At 60.2% G+C, this 14959-nt stretch overlaps 2 protein-coding genes across 2 annotated transcripts; one reads left to right on the top strand and one right to left on the bottom strand.

Moving 5' to 3' along the window:
• The first annotated feature begins 1472 nt into the window (after positions 1–1472).
• Tmem101 (transmembrane protein 101) lies at positions 1473–3941 on the top strand. The gene is made up of 4 exons (XM_004633814.2): positions 1473–1915; positions 2113–2293; positions 2882–3028; positions 3560–3941. The coding sequence occupies exons 1-4, from the start codon at positions 1779–1781 to the stop codon at positions 3866–3868; spliced, it is 774 nt and encodes a 257-aa protein (XP_004633871.1). The 5' UTR covers positions 1473–1778; the 3' UTR covers positions 3869–3941.
• Positions 3942–8629: 4688 nt separating this feature from the next.
• Nags (N-acetylglutamate synthase) lies at positions 8630–11946 on the bottom strand. Its single transcript, XM_004633930.2, has 7 exons — positions 11520–11946; positions 11067–11341; positions 10744–10957; positions 10484–10664; positions 10045–10216; positions 9784–9966; positions 8630–9049 (listed from the first exon to the last, which is right to left on the bottom strand). Exons 1-7 carry the CDS (start codon positions 11904–11906, stop codon positions 8896–8898), a joined length of 1566 nt encoding a protein of 521 aa, XP_004633987.1. The 5' UTR covers positions 11907–11946; the 3' UTR covers positions 8630–8895.
• Between the last annotated feature and the right edge of the window lie 3013 nt (positions 11947–14959).

The following is a 14959-nucleotide window of genomic DNA, read 5'->3' as shown; positions in this document are numbered from 1 at the left end:
TTTTTTTTTTTTTTTTGAATTAAATGAATGGATCAAAATTAAATAATTCAAGCCCTGCCTTCAAAATGAAAAAAAAAATTTTTTTTAGTATTGTTTAGCAAAAACAATAAAACCCAAATTTTTTTAACCATTACTCATGTCTTGGGTTTGTGCATCCTTGAGGGCCAAGGAGGGTGTCTGCTGCAGCTCCTTACCCAGAAGGGTCTGAGGCCCCAGGGTCCCCCACTGCCGCCTGCTGCAGCCAGAGCTGGGGTGGGGTGCAAGGGCCCAGGGGTTCTGTTCATTGGTTTTTTGAGCCAGGTCTGGCTGCGTAGTCCAGGTTAGCCTCAAACCTACTGTAACCTTGGCAGGCCTTGACCTTTGGGTCCTCCTGCCTCAGCCTCTGAGGGCTGGGACAGCTGGGGTGCTTGCCCAGAGCAGGGTAGAGAGGACGCTAGACTGGGCGCAGAGCTTGTGTGGCCAGCAGCTCTGCGCGCAGTGGCTTCTCTGGGGACGGTGCTGCCCAGCCCCCAGGTCTGTGCCTGCCCCACTGGCTCTTGGCCGCTGGGAGCCAGTGTGTCAGCTGCTCTCCCCTGTGCTACGCAGGGAAAGGAAGCAGGAAGCAGTGGTGCAGGGCAGCTTGGGACCCTGCCCCAAGACCCCATCTCAGGCGTTGCCCTCCTGTGTTGTTGCCGTCCGGCTAGGGTGCAGCCCCGTGAGAAGCTGGCAGTAGTGTGGCAAGGTGTTGGGGCCCAGCACCGTGATGGTAAGCAGCAGGTGCCACTGCCACTGTGGCAAAACTGCAACAACCACAGAACAGCAGCCAACAAGCTCGCAGGGGCCAGGGAGATGGCTCAGTGGCATAAGCACTTCCCTGGCAAGAGCAAGGGTCTGAGTTCAATCTCTGGTTCTGCAAAAAAAAAAAAGGCATCCCAAGGTGGAAGGGCCACTTTTTCTTTTTGGCTCTGGGGACTGAACAACCTAGACCTTGCACTGACCTTCAGCCCAGACTCAGGTCATGCTGGACCATAAGCAGAACTGAACGCCCCGCACAGGCGCCAGCAGACAGTCTTGGCGGTGAAAGCCCCTTCCTGGGGACGCAGGGTGTCCGTACTTCCGGCCTCTTATTTCTGAGCACCAACCACAAGCCGCACGCTGCAGCACACATTGTTCATTTACTGTGTGTGCAGCGTGAGTTCCCAGGTGTTCTGCATACTTGGTCCCGGGGCTGTGGAGCTCGCGATCTAGTGGCAGAAAACTGGCAATAAAAGGGCCACGAATACAAGCCAGCCGGGTGGCACAGGCCTGACATGCCAGGATTTGGGAGGCTGTGGCAGGAGGACTGTAAATTCCAGTCCAGCTTGTCTTAGACGGTGCGAGATGCAACTCAGTGCGAAGGCCGCGGGGTCGCTCCCTAATGCCCCGGGCAGAAGGAAAAAGGCGGGCGCGCCGGAGCCCTTGCGGCGCTGTCACCGCCCCCTCCCGCAGCTGGGGAGGGCCCTCTGCAGCGTGGCCTGCTCCAGCCCGGCACACCACGACCCGGCTACCGGACGCTCCGGTCTCGCTGCTCCTGACTCCAGCCCACGTTTCAATTTTGCGGGTACAGAGCAGGTGGGGCGGGGCGGGCTGGAGCCTTACGGTGGCTGAGGGGACGGCTCCTACCCGGAACTAGAGAACCGAAGCTGTGCTTCCGGAAGTCGGGGAGCAGGGGATGCGCGTGCGGCCGGAAGTTGCGCGTCGCATTCCAGCGCGGGCCTGGCAATCCGGCGTGAGGCCGCAGCGAACTGCCCTTGCTCAAGATGGCGTCGAAGATCGGTTCCAGGCGCTGGCTACTGCAGCTGCTCATGCAGTTGGGCTCGGTGCTGCTCACGCGCTGCCCGTTCTGGGGCTGCTTCAGCCAGCTCATGCTGTATGCCGAGAGGGCCGAAGCACGCCGGTGAGCGCCTGCGCAGCCGCTGTCCGGTGGGGGGCGGGTCCGGGAGCGACGCGAGCCGTGGGCCCTGGGCCCGAGGCCGGGAGCGCGGGCGGTGCGGCTCGGTCCGGGGCTCGCACGCGGCGGGAAGCGGGAAGCGGGATGCGGGATGCTGTGCCCCAGTCCCTCCGACCTCGGCTCAGGCACGCTCTCGCCCGCAGGAAGCCCGACATCCCTGTGCCCTACCTGTACTTCGACATGGGCGCCGCTGTGCTGTGCGCCAGCTTCATGTCCTTCGGCGTCAAGCGGCGCTGGTTTGCGCTGGGCGCCGCGCTGCAGCTGGCCGTGAGCACCTACATCGCCTACGTGGGCGGCCACGTCCACTATGGGGACTGGCTGAAGGTGAGCGGGCCGTCCGGCCGCGGACCCGCGCAGGCCGGCGCACAGGCTCCTCCCCGCGAGGTCCGAGTGGGGCGGGCCGCCCGTGCGTGCTGGACGGAGCCCACGCCACCGGCTCCCGCGCCCCGAGCCGGGAGGGGCCCCGGGCAGCGGGCCCTGGAGCTGGCTCGGCGCTCCCGCCTGTGGTGTGAGGTGTGGGAGTCCACGGTAGCCGGGAGCGGGGTTGGGGTTGTGTGGGACGAAGCCACGGAGCCAGGTGTGTGGACGGGACAGCACGGGGAGGTGAGAGCTGTTGTTCAAATGGCGCAGATCCTAGAGCAGGACACCGGGCCTCTCCGGCCCCTGGGTGGGGAAAGGGGCACTGTGTGGTGTCTGGGTTCTGCCACTTACTTTCTGTAGGACCATGGACAATTTTGTTAACCCCTCTGGGCCTCAGTTTCCACTTCTGTAAAAAAGAATTATGTGTCTCTGCTGTACCTGCCCTCCACACTTGGAAATGGTAAGAGGGTTCATGATGTGGGACGGAGAGATGGGAGCCAGGAGAAATGTGGTGGCCGCGGCTCTTGACTGGGACCTTTGCTCTGGCCCTAGGTCCGCATGTACTCGCGCACGGTGGCCATCATTGGCGGCTTCTTAGTGCTGGCTAGCGGAGCCGGAGAAATGTACCGCCGGAAGCCCCGCAGCCGTTCTCTGCAGTCCACTGGCCAGGTGTTCCTGGGCATCTACCTCATCTGTGTGGTAGGTTGGGGCCCTGCTGGCTGGAGGTGCCTGTGGGCAGTGAATTAGGGGCCCCACCCCGAAGCACACAGGGAAGGGGGTACCACAAGGCCTTGTACCCAGCTATGGATGGCCTGACTCCCAGGGCTGCCCTGAGCCTCAAGGGCCCCCCATGCACTCTCTGTCCACATTCTTGCTACCAGGTAGACAAGTGGTTCCAAGCCTGAGGGCTGGGGAAATATGGGGGGCTCGTTCTCTCATGGGTTCCAGCCTTTTGAGTTCTGGGAGAGGAGACGGAAGAGAGGTGTGGTGGGGTACAGGGCCCAGTTGAGACCTAGAGATGATGGGGTCTCCCTGGGAGGTCCCAGGCACTTGGCCTCAGCTCCATCCCCAGGCATTGCAAGCCCTTTGGAGGGCCTATGAGACACATTTCCTTCTGTGAGAAGCCCTGAGGGGAGAAAAAGAGGCTTATCGCCTCCTGGGCCTAGAGTGTGGGGCCCCGCTTTCTGAGGCGCTGCTTTAGAATTGAGTCTCAGGATGGTGTGTCCCCAGGCGTACTCACTGCAGCATAGCAAGGAGGACCGGCTGGCGTATCTGAACCATCTCCCGGGAGGCGAGTTCATGGTCCAGCTCTTCTTCCTGCTCTATGGTGTCCTGGCCCTGGCCTTCCTGTCCGGCTACTACGTGACACTGGCTGCCCAAATCCTGGCAGTGCTGCTGCCCCCAGTCATGCTGCTCATCGATGGCAATGTGGCCTACTGGCACCACACACGGCGGGTGGAATTCTGGAACCAGATGAAGCTCCTTGGCGAGAACGTGGGCATCTTTGGGGCCGCAGTCATCCTGGCCACTGATGGCTGAGTCTTGCAGTGCAGGCAGCCTGCCTTCTGCCTCCCTGGTCTCGCTGCTGTGGATTATGCTTTTTCTTCATCGATTTGGTCCTTTGTGGTTTTTGTTTTTTGTTTCCTTTCCTTTCGTAGTTACAAGGCAGGTCTTATCCTGAAGTTCGCAGATGGGCTCTGTAAGGTGAGAGCCCTGACACTGAAGCCTCACAGAGCTGTTCCTGTTTGTGAGGAAAACGGGCTTCCAGGGCAGGGTGAGGAGAGTACATATAATGAGGGACCAGGGCTGCAGGGGTGGGGTGCAGGTCCTCACATGGACAGAGAAAAGGAGACAGAGCCAGTTGTAGTGTAGATCCACAGCAACCCCCAAAACCTTGTGTGTTCGGGAGGTGACTGGATTATGGGCTTGCAGCTGACATTCTGTTAGAGGTGGGCTGGAAGGAAGGGGCAGTCACTAGCTGTGTTGTTGGCCTGGAAAGGCTCCCCCTCATCCCCCCCCCTCCTCTTTACCTTTCCCTGCTTCCTGGCTGTCATGAGATGAGCAGCTTTTCCCATGCCAGGCCAGTGCCTTGGAACCAGCTGACGGCAGCCTGAAATGTGAGCCAAGTTGTGGGTATCAGGTACTCTGTCACAGCAACAGGAAAGGAAAACAGATTTTGGTACCGGGAGTGGGGTCTTTGCCTTGATGCCGCCTCACCTGGCAGGTCAGCAGCCTTTGGAGCTGGTTCTCTGGAAGAGGCTGGAAAGGTCTGGAGAAGTAGCCCTAGAACAGTGTAAGCTAAGCTTAGTGGGTATTTCTGGCTGGAGCTCAGAATGATGGCTCGGTGTGGTGGTACATGTCTGTCAGCCCAGCACTTAGGAGGCTGAGACAGGAGGATTACTGCACATTCAAAGCCAGCCTGAACTACATAGGAGTTGAACCCATCTCAAAACAACACAAGGGGGCCGGGGAGATAGCTCAGTAGAATAAGCACTTGCCTGGCAAGCACAAGGACCGGAGTCAATCCTCGGTTCCGCAAAAAAAACCAAACTCACAAAACCCCAAATAAGCATTTTATCAGAATGTTGATAAAAAGGCAGGCTAGGGCTGGTGAGATGGCTCAGTGGTCTAAAGCACCTACTTAGAACAAGCTTAGCACAGCACAGGGACTGCGGTTCAATCCCCCAGCACCACATGCCAGCCCGCCCCGCCCCCTGGTGGGCTGAGCTGCCCTCCCCCACAAATAAAATTTAAAAAAAAAATTAAAGGCAGGCCATAAAGACAAAATTCAGGAGGCTTGACCTCGGAAAAGGGACCCCTCTGGCAGTTGGACTACAGGCCATATTTATTGCTCTGGCAGAAAACTTGTGTACTTTTTGCTCTTGTCCTGAGACTGCAGGAGACTAAGGATGGCAGTCTAACCCAGCATGAAGATAGTGGTGTGGTGCTGTTGATGGCTTTTTTTTTTTTTCTGCAAATGGCATGGCCGAGTGATTTTAAAAGTTCTGATTTTCACAGAGAAAGTAGCTCCTGTAATGGCAGAAGAGACCCTGGTTGCTGAAAATATAAGCATTAGAAAGAAGCCAGGTACCTTCGATGAGGACAAATGGCTTGAGGGTGTATCACAAGTCAGCGAGAGCCCCTCTCTGGGCAGCCTCGGGGATGCAAGGCTGTAGCCTGCTTTGGTCAGCCCTGTGGCACCGTGCGTGGCAGGTGCTGCCTCGGGAATTGGTTCCGCGGTGTTCACTGCACCACACTCAGCCATCCAGGCACTCGGAGGCCTCTGCAGCTGCCATCCAAGAGGACCTGGGTGCTGCTCAGCAGGAGGCAGACCTTGGCACCACCCCCATGTTGCTGGTTTTGCAGGGTGCAAAATTGGGGTCAGGAAGGCTTCCACCCGGATTCAGGAGCTGCGAGGCTGTGTGTCCCCAGAGCAGGTCTGAAACGGAGTGCAGACCCGAGGATGTTGGAAAGCCAGCACATGGAGTGTCTGGAAAGGCTCAGGAGTGAGCGCTGTTGGCCTGAGAGGAGGCGGGGTGGCCCAGGTCCTCCGGTGCTCACGTCTCGCCACGGCGTGTTCCTGGAGCTGGACGTCCAGCTATGGCATTTAGTACTCGCTCGGCTGGGTTTCAGTCTCGCTGTGCTCTCTTCGAAAAATGCTTGTTTTTTGTTTTCCTTTTTCTCTCTTTTTGAGACAGTGCCTCACTTGTAGCCCAGGCTGACCTTGAACTTGGAGCACTCCTGCTTCAGCCCCTGAGTGCTGGGATTATAGGCAGGCAGCTCCACGCCTGGCTCTGTCCCCTTTCCCTTTCAGAGTGGGAATGTTTACCTGGTGCCTTTGTATGTGGGCAGGGGTTAACTTACTTTGGTTTTTCTAGGGGATCATGGCTAAGAGTTTGTCTTAAATCTCAGAGACTTTGAACTGATTTTTGGCAATCCTGGAACTGGTGGGACTTGGGCAGCTCTTTACTTGATCTTAGCCAAAAGGCCAAGAAACGATTGGGCTACTCTCAGAGATGGACCAAATGCATTTTGCACAGTGAGATGCCCAGGAGCCTTCTGGGAGCAAGGTGGCCTGTTATGCTTGTATCTGATGTCTCCCCAGGGCCATATGGGTTTGGAAGGCCACTGGGTTACAGGGACTGAGGGCTGACTTCCTGTTAGGAGGTGGGGTATGCTAGAAGAGGGGTCACCGGGGACATGACCTATAAGGGTCTATGTGCCTCCCTTTCTGGGTCCTCCTTTCACTCCACTTCCCGTCCCCCAAGCTGAGCTGCACTCCGCTAGGTTTCCATGCCAGGCCATCCTGCCTTGGGGCTGGCTGACGGTGGACTGAAATGTGACCAAGCCAAACGTCTTTAACTCACAGATGTGGGGATTCTCAGCAAAAGAGCCTATGGTCCCAAAGGCAGTACTGTGAAGAATCCATTTGCACCACCGTCTTGTTGAATGTGGTATTAGGGATTAAATGTGGCTGCTCTGGCACTGAGCCACACCCCCAGCCCTTTTACGACAAGGTCTTGAGCCAGGCATGGTGCACACACCTGTAATCCCAGTACTCCAGAGACTGTGGTAGGAGGTTCATCCACAGTTCAAGACCAGGCTGGGGAGATCGCTCTGCAGCATAAGCGCCTGCCAGGCAAGTGCAAGGTCCCAAGTTTGATCCCCAGGACCACATGCTGAGCCGGCCTGAAACAGTGTGGTGGCCCACACCTGTAATCCCAGCACTAGGGAGGCTGAAACAGAACAATCACCACGAGTCCAAACTGTGTAGTGAGACCCTGTATGAAAATAAACAGCACAAGACTAACGTGGGCTACAGAGTGAGCTCAGCCTGGGCTGCATCGTGAGACCCTGTCTCAAAAAGACCCAAAACGGGAGCCTGGGGAGGTGCCTCAGTAGAATAAGTGTTCGCCTGGCGAGCGCAGGATCCTGAGTTTAATCCCTGGTTCCACAAAAAAAAAAAAGACAAGGTTTGCTGAGTTGCTCAGGTTGTCAGGTTGTGCGTAAATCTGGCATCCTCCCTCAGCCTGGAGCTGGGTGCCAGGTGTGTGGTACTACACCTTGCTGTGTGTTGGCCTGTGGGTGAGGGCCCTAGAGACCTGCTAGCAGGCACCATAGCAGGCATGCGGGCTCTAGGCCCGAGCCGTGCCAGCCGCCATGGCCTCAGGAATGGCCATCCCACCTCAGCCAGCTACAGTGGCCCCCTAAATACCAGGCCACATAGTCCTCCGAAGGAGGCACTGGCGAACTTTGGCCTGGCTTCTGTTCTCCCCACAAGCACTGCCCCTGTGCTGTGGTTGATGGGGTTTTTTGAGATGGGGTGTCAATGTATTCCAGGCTGACTTCCCCGGGGATCCCCCTGCCTCAGCCCAGGTGCTGGGATTATAATGTCAGGTTTCTTGGAAGCCTGTGTGGCCAGGCCTGACCATGGGCCACCGGGATTGCCTTCTGTTCCTAGACTCCGCACGGGTGCCTGGCTCTTTGCACAGGTCTCCAGCTCTGGGCTGTGCTGTTGCTCTGGGGCTCCTCCCCAGGATCCAGCGGCTCTGGGTCCCAGCCCAGCCCCACAAAGCTCACCCACAGCCCTCAGGAAGCTGTGCGTTTGGCTTCTCCCTCAGTCCTGCATTCCTGGGGCAGCCCCTGGGAAGGATCCAGTGAGGACCCCCAGCGCTGTCATACCCAAGGTGAGCCTCAGGCCACAGCACGCAGCCAGAGTTGGGCTGCACCCCAACACCCAGATGCTGCAGGAGCATGCAACCCTTGGACCTCAGCCCTCTCTCCCATGGTGGCCCTTTGCTGCCCATGTCCCCACTTGTCCTGGTAGACAGCACTGCACCTGACCATCATGGTGACTCAGAAATGTTGAATGAGCCAGGCCAAGTAGCTCCAGCTACTTGGGCAGCTGAGTCAGAAAGATACAAATGGAAGACCAACCGGAGCAATTTAATGAGATCCTGTCTCAAAATAAGGCTGGGGTGTAGCTTGGGGTTCCCTTGGTTCAATTCCCAGGACCAAGTCCACCAGAGAGTTGACTGGGGCCTCTGGCCTCCTCCCCACTGAGCTGGTTTTGCTGGGAAGGTAGCCTCCAGCTGGGCCAGGGAGACTGTCCAAATTGAGTTTTAAGCCAAAACCAACTGTCAATGGCTTCATTGGGCTCTTTGCAGGTAAAAGAGACTGGGTGTCCGGGCGTGGCTCCCAGCCTGCCTGGAGGGGCAGGGCAGGGCTGCACAGGGCAAGATCCCGGGGAGTAGACCACCACGGCTGGGCCTCTATCCTGTGCTGACTCAGCCCTGTGTAAGCTCCCAGGCACTGATGGAGTGAGTGGCAGCGGTGGCAGGAGACAGGAGGTGCTCTAGGCAGAGCTGCCGTGCCTGGCAGGAGGCCACTGCCCCTGGCCCAAGTGAGGACAGAGGCCCTGGCTTTGCTCTGAGGTCTTGGTTGGGCCCTCCCCAGCTGGCCCCACCTCTGCCCTCTGGGCAGAGCCAGGCTGTGTCCTCTGAGACTGAGCCAGCCCCACAGGGGTTTCTGGTCCACCCTAGTGTCAGTCTCAAGGCCTAGTGGGGTCAGCTGCCTGGGTCCAAGGCTGGCTTGCAGAAGGAGTCTGGCAGCCCCTTGGCATGGTTGACCAGCTCATAGGAGTCCCGGATGTCAGCCAGGCCAAACCAAAAAAAGATCCACTGCTTGTTGGAGAAGCTGCCATCGCTGTGCTTGAAGTACCTGGAGGAAGGGAGGGACCTTAGAGTGTGGCGGGGCTTCGGGCTGGACACCAGCAAGGCCCTGCTGTCTCCACTATTTCATTGGGACATGGGGATGGCAGGTGAGGGAAGAGCACGGCTTGCGTTGAACTCTGGACCTTTGTGATGAATGCATTCTCAGCCCCCCACCCCCCACCCCTTTTGAGACAGTCTTGCTGTGCAGTTCAGGTAGACCTCAAACTGACATCAATCCTCCTGCTTCAGCCTCCCGAGTGCAGGTGTGTACCACCATGCCCAGCCTGAGCCCTGTAATTTTTTTTTTTTCTAATTTTGAGAAAGGATCTCCCTAAGTTACTCAGTTCCTCAGGCTGGGCCTCCACTTGTAAGCTTCCTGCCTCAGCCTTCCAGAATGGCTGGGATTACAGATGCAGGCCACTGTGCCTGGCGTCCTGGTCACTACCTAGCATCTAAAGTGCAGTGGTGGTGAGCAGGGAGGTGTGGCAGGCCTGGAGGTGCAGGAGCTTGGCAACTAGGCCTGAAGAATGTCAAAGAGAACATTCAGCAGTCTGGAGGCTGAGGCAGGGTGTCCATGAGTTAGAGACCAGCCTTGGCTATGTAGGGAGAGGTTATCTCAAAAGCCAAGAAAACACTTCAAAGTCATAAAAGAGCCTGAGAGTTCGCTGACAGGAGGGGCTGTGCCTCTGACCGCAGGGACCCCGGTAGCCTCTGACTAGAGGGAAGCCGTCTCCAGCCTACCACGGGTTGATGGGGTTGGTGACCCGAGAGCGCCAGAAGAGCGTTTGCAGGTCCCGCTGCAGGCACTCCCAAAGCATCTCGCCGGAGCCCTGACCCTGGCGGCTTGCGCTCACCACGAACTTGTCCAGGTAGGGTGTGCCCCCCAGCACCGGCTCCACCGTTAGGATTGCAGCGGCATGGTACCTGGGTGGCAGGGCAGAGCCTGTCAGGATGGCCTGTCCACCAGCTCCGTGGGGCCTGCCACCCGGGGTCAACCCTCACCCCTCTGAGACGTAGACCGAGTGCAGCCTCGGCTGCAGCGACGCCAAGTAGTCGTCACGGAGCCTCTTGCCAAAGCTGGTGTTGACCAGGGTCACCAGCCTGGCCTGGTCCAGGCTGTCCAGGCTGCGCACACGCAGCACACGTTCTGCATTCTGGAACAGGGTTCCGGAGCCTGTAGGTCGTGGGAGGGCGAGTGACCGGGGGCCGATGGGCCGCCTGCAGGGGATGGGGCGGGCCAGGGCACGGGCATCTCTGGGGACCCTGCCACCTGACCGGCCCACCTAATGCCTTCAGCCCCATCTCCCAGCGCGTCTTCTCCTGGGGTCACGCCCACCCCAAGACTTCAGCTCCGCCCGCCCCCGCCCCTCCAAGTTCCACCTAGGCCAAGTCCCTTGGACCAGTTACGCCATGCCCACAGGCCGCAGCCCCGGCCGCTCACCCTTGTTGCTGAAGAGCTCGGTGAGCAAAGCGCTCGGGGCCGTGACCACCGCCGAGCAGTGGTGCGGCAGGCGGCTGAGCACGTCCACGATGAGCCGCACCTGGCGCCGCTCGCGCGGGCTGGCCCACTCGGCGCTGCTCACCAGGTCCAGGTCAGCCGGCAGGTTCACGTTGCTCAGCACCTGCGTGGTAACCGGGCAGTGAGCCGGGAGTGCGACCGACCGCGCGGAAGCCCTGCCCGGGAGGGGGACGGGACACCACCTGCTGTTGTGCGTCGCGCAACCCGCCCTGTGCGTTGAGGAAGATGGTCTTCGTGGGCAGCAGCGCCTTGGCCAGCGCAGCCGCCACCTCCAGCGAGTCAAGCAGCACAGCGCGGCGCGCGGCCGTCTCCCCCACAGGGCACAGGATCGGGATACTGCCCGCCTCCAGGCACCAGCGCAACAGGTCGGTCTCCACGGCCACGATGCCGCCGTAGCTACGAGTGGGGCGGGGTGAGGGGCAGGGCGCGGTGGGCGACCTGGGGGAAGTTGTTGGGGGACTCGGATAGGCCAGGGGCGTGGGCACCAGGCGGCCTGAAGACTCACCTGGCGTGCGGGGCGGGCTCGGCCGCGCTCAGCACCGAGCCCCCACCAAAGAAGGGTACCGCGGCCGCCGCGTTGTGGCGCAGTGCATCCACCAGCGCCTTGCAGCTGCGGGCCAGCTGCGCCTTGGCGTCCCAGAAGGACAGGCAGCCCGAGGGCGCGGTGGGCGCCGGCAGTCCCAGCACCACGAGCGGGCGCATGTCCATGCGCTGTAGGAAGGCCAGCGCGAAGGCCAGGCTGGACACGGCGCGCGTGCAGCCAAGCACTGTGCCGTCCACCTGTGCCAGGGCGTGCGGTCAGGGTCTCGCTGGGCCCCGCTTCTGCGCCCGCCTCGCCGCGCCCTTTGCCCGCCACGCCCGCCCTCCGACCTTGGACCCCGCGGCACCTGGGGGCAGGGCTGGCCTAGCAAGGAGTTCCTCCCACGGCCCCTTCTCCCCAGTGCCCACCGCAGCGAACCTCGATGACCGCGAAGGGCCGGTTATCCTCGTGATGGCAAGTCTGGAAGCGCGCGAGCCACTGGCGCGCCTCCCCCGGGCTGGCGCCGCACTGGCTCAGGAAGGCCTGGATGTCGCGCTGCACCTGCGAGCGGCTGCCCGGGTGTGCCGCGGGGGCCTCCGGCGGCGGGAGGCGCGGCCGCACGGGGCGCAGCGGAGCGCGTTCCCCCTCCGTCTCCTCCCGCGGGGTCCTTGGGCGGGCCCGCGCCGTGCTCAGCCGGCGTCCTGGGCTGGCGCCCCCAGCTGCGCCCAGCCGCGCGCTGCAGCTCAGCCTACGCGCGTCTCGGGGACCGCGAAGCCTAGACCCCGCGGCGCCCCGCAGGGCCGCGGCCGCCAGCGTAGTTACCATGGCGACTGCACGCTGCCTCCACGCGTGTTCGTGAGTAGGGGGCGCAGCCTCTAGATCTTAACGGACCGCGGGGCGGGTCTTGGGCCGGGGCGGGTCCTGGGCGGGGCCTATGCGTATTGGAAGCATCGAGCCACAGGGCGGGGACAGGGGAGTGGGGGTGCGACCTATGGCCCTGGGTCACGAGGGCGGGTGGGGGTGCCGCAGCGCTTTCATCTGCTGCCGGGTGGGTGGCGGGCAGGAAGGCCCCGGAGGATGAAGGAGCCGGTGGGGTCGGCCGGCTGCGGGACATCTGGCTGTCTGAGTTCCGGCCAGGAGATCAGGTGGACCTAGGTGGACTCACGGCAGCTCCTGGGGTCGCCTCTGAGAACCTGTGGGAGCTCAGTACTGAGCTTTTCTTAAACTATTTATTTATTTAGTTACTTGTGTTTTTGTCTTTTTGAGAGAAGATCTCGCTGTGCAGTTCAGGCTGGCCTTGAGCTCACTTTGTAGCCCAGGATGGCCTGGAATTCGCACCCTCATCCTTCTGCCTAAAACTCGAGCGCTGGGATCACAGTCACAGGTCGCCACGCCCGGCTGTTAAACTATTTTTTTGTGCTGTTGGAGATTGTACACAGGGCCCTCACAGTGGGCTTCAAGCCCATCCAGCGCCTTCTTATTTTTATTTTGAGAGGAGGTCCTGCTAAATTGTTGACTTGCCCAGGCTGGGCTGGAACTTTTAATCCTCCTGCCTCAGCCTCTCACAGTGCCCGGATGAAAGGACACGTGCCCCTTGTCTAGATGTACCAGTGCTTTAAACTGTTGAACCTTGTACTGGAGTCCTGTTAGGACTGACCAGAAGGCCGCTGTCCCTGGCTAAAGTGGGAGAACCCCCAGAACAGGGAGGATGCCCTGGTCACAGTGTAGCTGCCTGGGAGGCGCGGAATACGTGCTTGTGCCCACTCCTAAGACTACACACTTCCCAGAAGGCACTTGTCACCCTGCAGTGTCTCCTGGTCGGGACACTGTGGCCCTCCTTTTCCAGGTGAGGAAACTGGGGCGCTGAAGTAGGTAAGGGCCCAGGCACCCTGGTTCCTGACCAGAGGAGCTCTGCCCAGGTCCAGCTTCAGAGTAGGGTTTGGAACAGACATGTAAAACTTGAACTTGCTCCAGGGGACCCAGGGGGGCTGGCAGGAGCCCAGTGCTCTTGAGGCTCTTGCCTGCTGCACCATCTGAGGGCCTCTGTCTTCCATGAGAGGGGATCAGCGTTGGCCACCCCTTGAATTCTGAGCGCTCACAGCCTGGGGCTCGGGGCTCCTGGCAGCCCCACGAGGGAGCAGGGTGCCTGAGTGTGCCTGGGGTGCCAGGCCTGTGTTCCATCCTCAGCACAAAGTAAGACTTAATAAACAGATGAGAGGACGCTGGTGAGTGTGCTGGTCCCGCCCACACCCTGGGGTCCGAGGTGCTGCACGGCAGGTGCTGACCTCCTGATTCCTTCAGCTTCCTCCATAGGAAGGTGGGCTCTCATGGGACTGTCTGCTCTGTGCCCTGGGGGTCCGTCTTCTGCCCCCTGGGGGCTCCCCCTTCAGTGCCAGCCCCCTGTGCCTCCCGGGGTCCCAGGGGAAAGGCTTGGCTCAGGGGCCCTGGAAGTTTCCCGGGGTTCTCATCCTTGGATCCCCAGGCTCAGCCACTGTGGGGTTCAGGGTCTCTGTATGGCCTCCCGTCGCTGTGTCCTACAGGACACACTGGGCCTTGTCCAGGTGGGCTCTGTGCCTAGGAACCAATGGGAACCACGTGTCCCCTTGTGAACGATTAACTCCAGACTGCTGACAGCTGGGTCCCTAGGCCTGTCCCCAGAGGAGGCCAGCTGCGGGAGGGACCAGCCTGCCGTCCTAAGGACAGCACTGGGTACAAGGACAACAGCTCCAGTCCTCTGCCTTCCAGCAGGGGTGGGCATCCTGCTGTCCAGACATCCTTGTGCGCCAGAATCAGGGTTCTGGCTTCTCCAGGCCTGGAGTCTGGGGTCGTGGGAACAGCGCTTCTGAGCACAGGCCAGGGGTGAGGGCCAGCTGCCTCCCACCTGGCAGCTCTCCGACCAGAACTGATGGGGTGGGGCTGGAGGGACAGCTGCCTGTGGTGGGGGTGGGATCTGCAGAGTGGGGGCGCCCAGGCCTGGAGACCAGTCAGCCTCCGCCTCAGGGCACAGGGCCGGGGAGCACCGGATATGCACGCCTGGTTGTTCCAGCAGCTCCAGACGCTGCCAGGCCTGCCGCGGCGTCAGTCACTGTCATAGGGCGCCACTTCCTCTGCTGTGCCTGCGCCGCCCGCCGCAGCTGGCCACCCATGAGCCCTCGCTCCAGCCGGCCGGGCCGGCGGCTGCCCCTCCCTCGTCCTGGCCCAGCTCTCGGGCAGGACTCCCGCAGCCCTCGTGCCCACAGCCGGGCCCTGCCCTCCCAGGCCTAAATTAGGAAAGTGTTATAGGCAGTCAGACAGGGCTAGGCCCTGAGGCGGCACGGAAGGCAAGGCAGCTGCAGCTGTGAGAGCCAAGGACGCTCCTGCTGTGGGCCAGACCTAGAGACCAAAGGCTGCGCAAACCCTGACCTCGGAAAGGTAAGCGCCCGGCATGGATCATCGCCCTGAGGAAGCCAAAAGAAATCATTAATCCGACTACTACCGGCTGACTACTGGATCAACTCCTGTTCTATATTGGCTTGCTGCGGTTCTGGATTTAATCAATTTTGCCTGAGCGAGGGTGCTTGCAGCCTCGCTGGTTGGCCATACTTTCGTCCCCCTCACGCCCACCTAAGCTCATGTTCTCCACCTTAGACCCGCCTCACCGCATGGTTTTACTCTATGAAAGTCCCTGGAAGAGACGATGCCCGGGGACATGCTCAGGCCTCCCTTTCGTCCCTCTTGGACAGAAGCTTTCTTTCCCCCAGTAAATATTCTGCTCTTAACCTCTGTTTCTTCCTAAAATTCACTCTTCAGTTTTCGAGAACGCGAACCCGGCCAAGGTACCTTTCAGGTGGAGAGTTTCATTCCCCTTGTCAGTACCAGCGCTCAGGAGGCTGAGCGGG

Source organism: Octodon degus, unplaced genomic scaffold (genome assembly GCF_000260255.1).
Source record: "Octodon degus isolate 3935 unplaced genomic scaffold, OctDeg1.0 scaffold00056, whole genome shotgun sequence".
NCBI lineage: Eukaryota > Metazoa > Chordata > Mammalia > Rodentia > Octodontidae > Octodon > Octodon degus.
The sequence above is the reverse complement of the archived record's forward strand: the minus strand, read 5'-3'. Positions and strand labels throughout refer to the sequence as shown.

Excerpts from the sequence above, each read along its gene's own strand:
- Tmem101 (XM_004633814.2), top strand. The coding sequence starts at position 1,779 with ATGGCGTCGAAGATCGGTTCCAGGCGCTGGCTACTGCAGCTGCTCATG. Across the intron at positions 2,294-2,881 it reads ACTATGGGGACTGGCTGAAG|GTCCGCATGTACTCGCGCAC; the intron begins GTGAGCGGGCCG and ends CTCTGGCCCTAG. Across the intron at positions 3,029-3,559 it reads GCATCTACCTCATCTGTGTG|GCGTACTCACTGCAGCATAG; the intron begins GTAGGTTGGGGC and ends GTGTGTCCCCAG.
- Nags (XM_004633930.2), bottom strand. The coding sequence starts at position 11,906 with ATGGTAACTACGCTGGCGGCCGCGGCCCTGCGGGGCGCCGCGGGGTCT. Across the intron at positions 10,665-10,743 it reads TGCGCGACGCACAACAGCAG|GTGCTGAGCAACGTGAACCT; the intron begins GTGGTGTCCCGT and ends GTTACCACGCAG. Across the intron at positions 9,967-10,044 it reads TCGGTCTACGTCTCAGAGGG|GTACCATGCCGCTGCAATCC; the intron begins GTGAGGGTTGAC and ends CCTGCCACCCAG.